At 44.3% G+C, this 12864-nt stretch overlaps 1 protein-coding gene across 1 annotated transcript in view; it reads right to left on the bottom strand.

Annotated features, from left to right (window-relative positions):
* The window catches only part of pde4ba (phosphodiesterase 4B, cAMP-specific a), a 142425-nt gene extending 130877 nt beyond the window's left edge, over positions 1–11548 (bottom strand). Inside the window, exon 1 of the mRNA XM_034146456.1 lies at positions 11492–11548. Coding sequence (XP_034002347.1) covers positions 11492–11533 — 42 coding nt within the window. The 5' untranslated portion in view covers positions 11534–11548. The remainder of the gene's footprint in view (positions 1–11491) is intronic.
* Positions 11549–12864: the final 1316 nt, after the last annotated feature.

Here is a 12864-nt window from a genome sequence, read left to right as displayed (position 1 = left end):
GGGAGAAATGCTAACGCTAACGCTAGCGATCTTTTCTACTTCATGCTATCTGCACAAATGGTTGACATTAAACATTAAAACGACCAGGCAGTTCAGAGAGAATCAAAGGAAGGCAGGCAGGCAGCTTTGCATGACATTCTTCAGGACGTGTTTCATTGTGGTGATAGTGAGGGTAGTCAATCGTTTTGTTGACAAGACAGTAGTGACGGCCATCTTGGTGACGTGTGTTGTTGACCAGAGATGTAGTTCATTGAGCGTTTCACACAAACAAATGTGTTACTTCACAGTTTTACGACACATTTTTTTTTTTTTTACTTGCAAAATTATCTTTTAAATTGACACACATCATATGTGTAATTCGTGGCACAATTCAAACGGGATCGAAAGATAATCTTTCTCTCTCCATTGACTTCAATACATAATTTTTCCGAAATAAGGTCCCATGGAGGTCCACCGGAAGGGGAGGGACTTCGCCACTCTATTGAACGTCGACGGGAGGGGTGTGGCTGGGTGTGTGGTATTGAACGTCGACGGGAGGGGTGGAGGTGGGCGCTAGTGGAGCACTCACGTGGAACTCGCGCCAGAAGTTGTGGCACAATTCCGTTGTACACACCGACGTTAACAGCAGCCCCGTCTGTGCGCACGGCGACTGACTATCGTCCAGTGATCGAAGCGCCTTCTGGAAATGCTTCTCAAATCCGCCAGTACGCAAATGCGCTTAGTGAGACAAGTGACGGTACGCATTTCAGATGTTTGACGCGCATGCGTACCTGTGTACCAGTTATGTGCACCCCTGTATATATATATATATATATATATATATATATATATATATATATATATATATACACATTACATTATATACATAAGCCATTAATAACTGTGTAATATATACCTGGCTGCTAAACCCTAAGAACTGTTACAGGATTTGTATTTTGGAAAGTATTTTTTTTTTTTTCTTTTACTTTTTTTTTTTTTTTATATTATATTTTTTATTATATCATAGCTTAGTACTTTTTTCTTAACATAGGTAACATTAAGCTGTCTGTGGCTCTTTCCTGCTGTAACGATGCAAATTTCCCCTCTGTGGGACTAATAAAGGTATTCTGATTCTGATCTTCTTTTCTTTATCACAATCCTATCACCGTGACTCAGACAAGAGATCAAATAAAATGCCTATACTTTCTCTCTATAGCAACATGTGATGTATTAATGTAGCTTTTGAGAGGGTTGAGTGTTCAATATAATTCACTAAAGGCCTTGTCAAGTGTTTTTCAGATTCATTTATTCAGTATGCATGCATGGAACATGTATTGGAGAGACTGAGACAACAGCTGAGATGAAACAAAGCATGAACACCAGATTGAGATCCAGACTGAATCCATGCTGTGACAGATTTTCATTTCTAAAAATAATTCCCAACCCCCCTTTAAAAGAAGCATTTTCCCCTGCAGTATGTATTACATCAATCTTTCTCCTTGAGTGTTGACATCAAGCTCACCCTTAAACCTCTAAAGCAGGGGTGTCAAACTCAAGGCCCGGGGGCCAAATCCGGCCCGTGACTTCACTTCCTGTGGCCCCACAAGAGCTTGCAAAGAATATAATATGTTTATTATACGGTTACATGCCGATTTACAGAAGCACGTTGCCCATAAACTACATGTCCCACAATGCATCTCAAATTTGACTTTGACTCTTTTTTCAAAATATAATTTTTTTTCAAAATGTCACTTCTTTTTTTTTTTTTGATTTTGACTTTTTTTTCAGAATTGGGCTTTTCTTTTTAAATCATTTTGTGACATGCGCACTAAAGAGACTTGCAATTTTTTGCCCTAGACTTCTGACTTCAGACGTAGTTAATTATGAAGTTATTACCCTATCCTAATAATCCAATGCAGAGGCAATAATGTAATATAATACATTATTTTATATATATTAAATATTTATAAATGTATTTGTATATAGTCTTAAAGTTACAACCGGCCCTTTGAGTGCAACCATAATGCTGATGAGGCCCTCGATGAAGTTGAGTTTGACACCCCTGCTCTAAAGTCTAATGGATTAATAATTTCTAACCAAATCTATTAAAGAGGCTCTATTATGGTCTTTAGTTTTCTCATACTGCCTGTGCTGCAGCACCTCTTTTCACCCTCTGTCTGAAACCAGAGCCCAGTCTGCTCTGATTGGTTAGCTGGCCGGACCTGTTGTGTCAACATCTGAGAGATGTCCCGCTTCTTATATGCAATGTGTTTGAAAGCTAGCCAACAGAAGCGCGAGTGTTACATAGTAATGCTATATGTTACAGGATGAAACACAGGAGTCAAATCACTAGAATGTTAAGAAGCAACAATTCTGGTGTTTCAATATTCATTAGGTCTGAGTAAATGAACAGAAAAAGTATTTGTTACAGCATCTTTTTTTAATTGTTTTATTTTAACCTTTCATTAGGATCACTGTAGATGTTTTATCTTGTTCTGTATTTATTTTTAATATTATTTTAATATTGCTGTTATGTTTTCTGTAAAGCACTTTGGGCTGCTTTGTGCATGAAAGGTGCTATACAAATAAAGTGTATTATTATTATTATTATTATCTTAAATGTGTATTTCTGTTGATTTTCTTGTCCTCTGTTACATTTGGTTAAACATCCATTTATTTTAGACCATCAAGCTGTAGCCCCTGTCTTCACCTCTTCTTTTTGTAGAGCAAAGGATGAAGTGAGTAATAGAAACTGTGATAAACAAACAATTTCAGTTTAATTAATTAATATATTCTTCTTTTCAAGTGCAGGGAACTCAAGCAGAGGTAACAGTTAGTATAATCCCAAGATGTCATGGGAGACAAGAACTATGTTGCTGTGGTAATATCACTACTATCCCCCTGACCAGACACAAGAGTGAGATAGAGAGGGTGGCAGAAGATAATAGTGATTAAAGCTGACCCAGAGACAGTGGAGGGAGGTGAGAGAGATGTCATTGAAGAGTCAGTGAGAACAGAGCATAGAGGAAAAAATTACTTTTGCTTCTGCTGGCCAAGATTCAACCCTCAGTTTCCAAGCTCTCTAATTGGAGAACCAACAGCTGTTCAGTTTGACCCACGCACCCTTTACATTAAATACAAGATCAACTGCCAGAGCGGAAGAGGGAAAGAGAGAGAGAGATGGAAAAAGAGATGAAAGTTAAAAGAAGTGAGCAGAACTCAGGAACTGAAGTAGTGTTGGTAAAATGCAGAAAACCAAGCTATGTGATTCATTATTGCCTTGACCGATTTCTTATACAGTAAGGTCATTATTTGTCTATGCCTTCCAAAATCCTATTGTAATGTTTTCCTACCTGCTCCTTCTTTGGTTTAGGTTTGGTGAGATTTAGGCAAAGAAATAGGGTTAAAGAAGCAAGTACACATCTAACAACAGAATTTGGTCAGCGTTATTCAAAGTAAGCCCTCTAATAACAGTAATGTTTACTGAATTACTGACATAAATCAAATAAGACGGGGAGGTTAAAAGTAATCTGTTACGTTAGATATTTTCAGGACTTGATGAGAGTAATGTAATGCAGAGTCATATACCAACAGTGTCATGCATTCAACACACACACACACACACACACACACACACACACACACACACACACACACACACACACACACACACACACACACACACACACACACACACACACACACACACACACACACACACACACACACACACACACACACACCACACACACACACACACACACACACACACACACACACACACACACACACACACACACACACACACACACACACACACACACACACACACCACACACACACACACACACACACACACACACACACACACACACACACACACACACACACACACACACACACACAACGTATGTAACTACGGTTCTATGAATACTGGATGACCGCCAGAGGCGGTGCTTTAGCACTGGATATCTTCTGTCTCGCGCATGCGTAGGTCGAATATGTATATCAACAAAGTCACGTGTGACCTCGTATGACCCCGGAAGGTATAAGTTCCGGTGCTGTCAACGAGCTCAGTCCTATGGAATCTTCTCGCAGAAACACGAAATTCCGAGTGACCAAGAACTCTGGCGGTCATCCAGTATTCATAGAACCGTAGTTACATACGTAACTATCGTTCTATTTCATACTTACTGACCGCCAGAGGCGGTGCTTTAGCACTGGATGACCTATACCAACAGAGTCACGAGGAAGTCTGAATACTCACCTATAAGGATGGCCTAGACTCTGCAGGAGGACCACACCCAGCGGGTGAGGGGCGGCAACATTCACCCTGTAGTATCTGGCGAATGTGCTCGGAGATGCCCATGTGGCCACAGCACATATGTCCTCCAGAGGCACACCTCTCCAGGTCGCCCATGATGTGGAGACACTCCTGGTAGAGTGGCACTTTACTCTAGGTGGCAAGGGACGGTCATTCGCCTTGTATGCCTGGGCAATGACGTCCACAATCCAGTGGGACAAGCGCTGTTTTGAGAGCGCACAGCCCCTTCTAGGACCACCGTAACACAAAAAGAGCTGCTCAGACTGACGCATGCCAGCGGTAGTCTGGACATAAGCTCTAAGGGCCCGCACCGGGCATAGGAGTCTTGACCTCTCTTCCTCCTCTTCTGATGGGGGGTCAAACCGTGCCAGCTGGCTAGGCCGATTAAAATGAGAGCGTGCCAGCACCTTAGGGAGGAACGCTGTGTTCGGCCAAAGGTGACACCTGAGCCATCTGAGTTCCACCTCAGACACGAGCTGTTCACGGACAAGGCCTGAAGCTCGCTTACACGCTTTGCTGAGGTGATGGCAAGAGGGAAAGCAGTCTTAGCTGAGAGCCACTTCAGTTCTGCCTGTAACAAAGGTTCAACAGGAGGCGAGCATAGGGCATCCAGCACCAAGGGCAGGTCCCATGTAGGGGCCCTTGGGATATTCGGGGGGCGAAGCCTCAGAGCTCCCCTTTAAAAAGAGGGATACCAGCCTATGGCTCCCCACTGTGCTGTTGTCAGCCCTTGCGTGTTGAGCTGATATAGCAGCCACATACACCCTGACGGTAGCGGGACCCCGGCCATCGTCCAGGAGGGACTGAAGGAACTCAAGGGTCGTAGGTACCGAGCAATATGCTGGGTCCTCATTTCGCCCTTGGCACCAGTCAAAAAAACAGTTTCCACCTGTTTTCGTACTGCCTACGAGTAGGTTGTGCCCTAGCATTTGAGAATAGTCTTCCTGACAGACTCTATGCAGTCGCTCAGCAGTGGGTCGGACCCAGTGGCCAGACCCACCGCTGGAGGTGGCAGGGGTCGGGGTGCCACATCCGACCCTCCAACTGAGACAAGAGGTCCTTCCTGTTGGGGAGACGCCAAGGCGTCCCACAGCAGAGTCTGTGCAGCAGATGGACAGGCCCGCACCTAGCTGGGTTAAACAAGGAAGTTTAACAGGACAGCCTAGCCAGGCAGCTGCTGCTAGAATGAAGCAGCACGTCTATCAGGAGCGGGGGCGAGAACACCGCCCTCACTGGTTGAGTTAATAACGAATGCCAGATGCAGCGTAGGCGGGAGCGGGGTGCGACAACACAGCCTTCCCCAGCTACCTGCTGAACGGAAAGAGTAGAGCAACGCTCCTACTCGCCGAACACAAAAGGGATGTAACTACACCCATGTTACCAGCAGAGGGAGCGGGAGCGAGAGCACTGCCTTCACCTAGCTGGAAAAAACAAGAAGTTTTAGCAGGACGGCTTATCCAGTCGGCTGCTGCTAGAATAAAGCATCACGTCTACCAGGAGTGGGGGCGAGAACACTGTTTTCGCTGGTTGAGTGACTGTGTCCAGAGCCACCCCAATGAAGGTTAGGCTCTGAGAGGGGTTCCGACAACTCCTCTCCATGTTCACCCTGAGGCCTAGCCGGGCGACATGAGAGAGAAGGAGAGCCGTGTCCTGGATCGTCTGTAACCGGGATGGTGCACAGATTAACCAGTCGTCCAAGAGAGGGAGAGTCCAAATGGGAGCACCCTGAACTGGAAATGACGACCTCTGAAGGCAAAGCGAAGAAACTGCCTGTGATGAGGCACAATAGGCACATGACAATAAGCGTCCTTCAAGTCGACGGACGTGAACCATTCCCCCCTGGCCACGGTACGAAGAACGTCCGCTGTGCTCAGCACATGGAAAGGTAAAATCCTTAGGAACTTGTTGAGTCCCCTCAGATCGAGGATTGGGCGAAGTCCACCGCCTTTCTTCCTTACCAGGAAGTAGGTCGCGTAGAAGCCCGGGCTGTGAGATGGGGTCCACAGGCTCGATTGCACCGTTGGCAAGGAGGACTGACAGCTCCTGGTTTAGGGCGATTTATTTTGCCGGGTCGCTTATGGTGGTCATTTTGACCCGGCTGAAGACTGGGGGCCAGCGTCGGAACTGAAGCTTGTACCCTTGATTTAAGGAAGCGCTAAGAGCATCCTGCTGCAGGGAAGCTGAGAGGGCGAGCATGAGGTGCCTACACGGCCCATGCGCGCCGCTGCATCGTAAGCCTTAGTGAGCAGGTCATCGGTGACCCGACATTGGAGTCGAGGGCACCTGGCCTCCGACCTCAGGGCTTCGTCAGGGGAAACTATGAGGGAAGCAATGGTAGGCTCAACAGCCGGCGTGTGGTCAGGGCCAACTCTTGCCGCATCCTGCATGGCTACCAAGGCTCGGCCATCGGACGTAAGACTGTAAAGAGCCTTAGTGTCCCTCCAGCATGCATGTAACTCCCTCAGATACTCACAAGAGGGAGGAACAGTGCGGGTGGCGGGTGCCGGAGTGCGCCTAAAGAACGCACTGGCAGGCGCTGTTTCGGGAATGGAGAGCCAAGAGGAGTGACCTCATCTGGGCTAGCTCAGTAGTGAGTAGGTCCACCCTGGAGGACAGCCTATCAGGCTTAGTCCTCTTCTTGGGCGGTGCACCCGCAGCCTCTGCGGCCCAACGCCTAGGATGGGTAGGTTGGGCTGGAGTCGACTGTGTGGGGGGAAGGCCACCCTCAGTCAGTAGTTCAACCTCGGCAGCTCTTACCGCACGAGGCATGATGGTGCAATTCATGCACGGGTCCTCTGAAAGGCCCTCCCTCAGATGCTCGAGGCCAAGACAAGAGGGGCAAAGGTCATGGCCATCCTCTGGTTAAAGAGGAGCCATACAGGTGTTAGAGCCGTTAGACCTAGCGATAGCTAGAGCACTCAGCTGCCTGTAAATAACTGGCCAGGAAACAAATATGCCGTGGAGGGGAGTGAGCACAATAGTAGTGAGCTTGAGCGTGAGCACTCTGCTAACTGGAGTGAGAAAAAATGAAGTCAGTTAATGGGTTTATGCCGTGAGAGGAGAGTGGAATACTCTCTCCACTAGCGCCGTAGCGAGTTAGCCTAAGCGAGAGCACTCTGCTAACTGAAGGCTGGAACGGGCATCCAACTGTGTGCAGGGAGAGGGGAGCGGATTCACTCTCTTCACTAGCGCTGTAGCAAGTTAGCTTTGAGCGAGAGCACTCAGTTAACTGGAGGATGGAACAGGAACCAACTGTGTGCAGTGAAAAGGGGAGCGAAGACACTCTCTTCACTAGCACTATAGCAAGTTAGCTTTGAGCGAGAGCACTCAGCTAACTGGAGGATAGAACAGGAACTAATTGTGAGCTGTGAGAGGGGAGTGAAGACACTCTCTTCACTAGCGCTGTAGCAAGTTAGCTTTGAGCGAGAGCACTCCGCTAACTAGAGGATAGAACAGGAACTAATTGTGAGCTGTGAGAGGGGAGTGAAGACACTCTCTTCACTAGCGCTGTAGCAAGTTAACTTTGAGCGAGAGCACTCAGTTAACTGGAGGATGGAACACTTTATGTGTCGTTGCCACTCTTTGCATATCATGTATACATTTTTTTACCCTGTTTGTAAAAAGTAATTTCCTTAATGTTTTATGTGAGGGAATGGAAAATAGCTCAAAGCTAAATCTGGCACTGTTACGCTTGACACATTTAAATGTTTTAAGTGTTCATTACAGTGCATTGTCCCTGTCAAATAAACGATTAAATAAAATAACCAATTGTGCGCCGTCAGAGGGGAACGAAGACACTCCCTCACTAGCACTGTAGCAAGTTAGCTTTGAGCGAGAGTACTCGGCTAACTGGAGGATAGAACAGGAACTAATTGTGAGCTGTGAGAGGGGGGCGGAGACGCTCTCTTCACTAGCGCCGTCACAGTTGGCTTGAATGAAACCACTCAGCTTAACTGGACGATAGAATAGGTAAAGAAACAATGTATGCGGTGAGAGGGGGGCGGAGACGCTCCCTTCACTCGCGCCGTAACAGTTAACTTGAACGAAAACACTCCACTTAATTGGACGATAGAACAGGCAAGGAACCAAATGTATGCAGTGAAAGGGGGGGGGGAGACGCTCCCTTCACTAGTGCAGTAGAAAGTTAGCTTTCAGCGGGAGCACTCAGCAAACTGGATGATAGTACAGGTAAAGAACCAAAAGTATGTAGTGAGAAGGAGGGCGGAGACGCTCTCTTCACTAGTGCAGTAGAAAGTTAGCTTTCAGCGGGAGCACTCAGCTAACTGGATGATAGTACAGTTAAAGAACCAAAAGTATGTAGTGAGAAGGAGGGCGGAGACGCTCTCTTCACTAGCACAGTAGAAAGTTAGCTTTCACCGGGAGCACTCAGCTAACTGGATGATAGTACAGGTAAAGAACCAAAAGTATGTAGTGAGTAGGAGGGCGGAGACGCTCTCTTCACTAGCACAGTAGAAAGTTAGCTTTCACCGGGAGCACTCAGCTAACTGGATGATAGTACAGGTAAAGAACCAAAAGTATGTAGTGAGCAGGAGGGTGGAGACGCTCTCCTCACTAGCGCAGTAGAAAGTTAGCCTTCAGCGGGAGCACTCAGCTAACTGGATGATAGTACAGGTAACAGTAACAAATTAGCGAGAGCCCTCGGTTAATTTGTACACAATTATCTCATTAGTTTGAGAGTATATAGATATAGCACAATCAGCAATAATTGGTAGCGATCTCACCGGCTGTGTGCAGGAGCGTCCGCTCTTTACCGGTCCGGAGCTCCTGGGGTCCGGGCGGTGAACACCGCGGTCCTCTCCCTTGGGAGGACGGACAGCTCGTCGCAGCCTTTGGAGGGCGAGCGTTTTTCCTAGCCCGCAGCTCCGATCAAACGATCGCAAGGCTACAGGTAGCGATGAGCTAGAATCTTAATTTTCAGTAAGCTAGCTTGGCTTCTACTCATAAGTAGTAACCTGCGCAGCGAGAAGATGAAAAAGGACTGAGCTCGTTGACAGCACCGGAACTTATACCTTCCGGGGTCATACGAGGTCACACGTGACTTTGTTGATATAAATATTCGACCTACGCAGAAGATATCCAGTGCTAAAGCACCGCCTCTGGCGGTCAGTAAGTATGAAATAGAACCCAGCTGAGCATCAATAGCTAAAACACATTTCTTCTGTTAGAGCTGAAAGCCAAAAACAATGTCCTACCTGAGCACACTTACCTTCATTGATTCAGGAAACACTTTCACTAAAACGTTTACTGTAAATACACAGGCTTTGTTGTGCATGACTAAATGGAAACACATAAGCACACAACAAAGAAAGTAGGCTGTTCACTCTCAGTTTGCTCATCTGTTATAACTATTCACACAAACAACATCAGTATTTGAGTAAGCTGTATACTTAAATTAAGTTGTGGAGATACAGGTAGGAGCTTAATAGCTTAGATTAGCATAAAGCCTGGATGCAGGGAGAAACAGCTGGCTCCGTCTGCATATTGTATCAGACAGAAATCCCTAAGAACACCTCCTGGAGCAGGTGTCAGATACGAAGCTGCTTGCCCTGATTCCAGCGCCAACGCTTGTTGCAAAAAGGTCTCCCCTGAGACTACAGAAAACCAGAAGTGAAATCAGGACTGACATCATAAAGTTACTGAACCATCCGACAGGTAACACCCCCACCACCCCCCTACACTCAACTACTATACAGCTCCAAAGTCTACATCAGAGAGGACAGATACCAAGCTGATCCATCGGTGCTTTAATCTCAAAACCTCCTCCTTTTGATATTGCTACCATCACTAACATTATCATGTATGTACTATATGAGGATTACATATAGTTTGTATCCAATATCTATTATTTGTACTTGTATAGTTGTATACAGCAACTTTAATTTCATATTTTTTACTGCTGTATTTATTTGTTCTTATTTCTGTCTTTGTGCTGCTGTAACACCTGATTTTCCTTCTAGGGTTCAATAAAGGTTTATATCTTATCTGATCTTACCTTGTATTGTAGTCTCTACTCACACAGGGTCTCACAAAGATAATGCCCTTTCTATGAACCCTCTGCCCCCACTCTGTGGCTGATAACTACATTGGTTTACAAGCTCAGGTGTGGTTGGCACCTCAGAAAAGATGTGTTGATTTGTAGAGTGAAAAGGGTCTATGAATTGCCGATCCTTTTGTTAAAAAACACTTATCTGAGTCATTCTACTCAACAATAGCATGATTTCTTAAGAGGTAAAGTCAAGGTTTGAGTAAAGAACAAAACGTGAAAAGACGTGAAGTGGAATCACTGACAGTAATCGGAGAAATAGCAAATTCAATATAAAAGTACACATTGTCCAAACTTGCACGGATAGAGAAAGATAGAGATGGAGGAAGACTGATTAATTCACACCCACACCTTCAGCTACAAAACACCCATCACATCCACTTGATCCTCTGTGAAGTGCACCTGCATGTTCTTGTCCATTCAGCATGAGTGTACGGTGAATCTATAAGTGCCAAGCACATGAGCTGTCCCAACCTTGACTTACAAATCAAAGCACTTGTTTTCAAAGAAGCTATTCAAGCTCAGTTCTGATGCAGATGGAGTTTGGTGTGCGCACAAATTGTACTAGTAATGTTGTGGAGTTCAGGGTAGTAGATTGTAGAATATATATTAAAGAGTTTGAGAAATATTCTCAAATATATATAATAGGGAAATATTCCCTTAACCAAAAATAAACTAACAAACAGTATTATTGTACAACTTTTATCACAATATAGTAGGGCTGTAACAAATTATTTTAAGCTTTCAAGCTTTGTTAATGTGTATACATTGTTTCAAACCCCTCTCTGTCACCCTCTCTCTTCTCAAGCATACACATACTGTACACACAGAGAAACACACACACAATGTCCTACTTTTGTCAGTGGAAAAATCTTGAATTCCTCCTTATTGATAATGATCCATGCTCTCCGGTATGAATGTGTCTCTGTCTCTCTCAGTCAGGGATTTTATGTGTTGGCTCTCTTCACTGAGCCATTCAAAGACTCTTATTTTACAGCAGGAGCAATATTTTTTAACATAGTAGGATCAAACCCCTCTCCAGTGATGACACCATCAATATTAGTTTGATTGATCTCCGGTATGTTATGTAACTGGTGAGATGTATTGGGGACATGTTGACTTACATTGTTGGGAGAGACTGAGAGAACACTTCTGCTTTTCCTCATTTTTCCTCGGTTGCGTCTCCCTGGCTGTCCAACCACAGCAGCTTCACATGCACACCTGGAAAACACAAATAGGTTTAGGTGTGTTAATCCTTAAGAATACGTTGCAATGAAACCACTGATGATGTGGACGGTGTACTACCTTGAGTAAGTGGACATTGTTAGATTTCACTTTCCTATTACTCCACAGTTACAGCTAAATATATTATATTGAACTGTTAGTAGTGTTTTGAGTATATTTGGACCATCAATGTGTTGAGTGTGAGTAGGAACACATTAACAAAACATATTGGTCAAAAAATATATAGGTTAAACGAATTCCAGGAATATATATATATATATATATAATATAAATAAAAGGTCAGTTCAGACGTTTCTAGGTTCAAAGCCGCAAGGCCCTGGCTACAAATGCTTTATTTTCTAGCTTTAAGTCCTGGAGGGTAGAAAATACAAGAGATCTCTGAGGATCTTAAGCTACATACATGGGTTATAATGGACAGATAGGACATAAATATAGAGAGCATTAAGGCCATGAGGTAAGATTAATTAATGTCATCTTGAAATCAATCCAAAAAGATAGTGGGAGTTCGTGTAAGGATGTGAAAACAGGCGTAAAGAGGTCTTTAAAACACATTTTTGTTTAGGCAGCTGAATATCCAACCAATTCATCAATTCATCATCTAATCGTTGCCTTTTGAGGATGCAACAACTGACATATATTTCAAATAATTGATCACAGGATTGAAGACAGCAGCTTTTAAGGGAAATGATAAACACATGTTCATACTGAAGACTGCAACAAAATATTGGTGTGTAGAACTTTGAGGTTACTTAAGGTTTTCAGGCATTTTTCTGCCTTTGTAGTTAATCACTACTGAGCTAAATATTTATGACGAGAAATATCAGGATGTCAATGTCAGGCTGTCTGAATCAATGACACTGTCAAATGGCTATAATGTAATGTGACAACAGAAGACGTGCTGTTGCCTCATCATGTTGCATTAAATCAATGATGGCAAGAAAAAACCTCAACATGACCATGTAACCAAACCTGACACCAGTAGCTAGCATAGGACAGGCTAGGGTTTGAACAATGGGAAAATACAACTACACACAGTTGAAACACCCAAATGCAGTGGGTCTAACTTGAAAAATACAAGTATTTGCTGGTTTTCAAAATCTTCTGTGTAATGAGCTAAATATCTTTGGTTATGATACTGTTAACATTTCACATTGGAAGACCTTGGTCTGTGTGAAAATGTGATTGCCATGTTCTCTTTCAGACCAAAGATGTATCAAGAAAATAAGATTAAATACAGTTTAATTGCACATAG

Source organism: Trematomus bernacchii, unplaced genomic scaffold (assembly GCF_902827165.1).
Source record: "Trematomus bernacchii unplaced genomic scaffold, fTreBer1.1, whole genome shotgun sequence".
Classification (NCBI taxonomy): Eukaryota; Metazoa; Chordata; class Actinopteri; order Perciformes; family Nototheniidae; genus Trematomus; species Trematomus bernacchii.
Note: the sequence above shows the minus strand (reverse complement) of the source record. Positions and strands in the feature narration are given on the sequence as shown.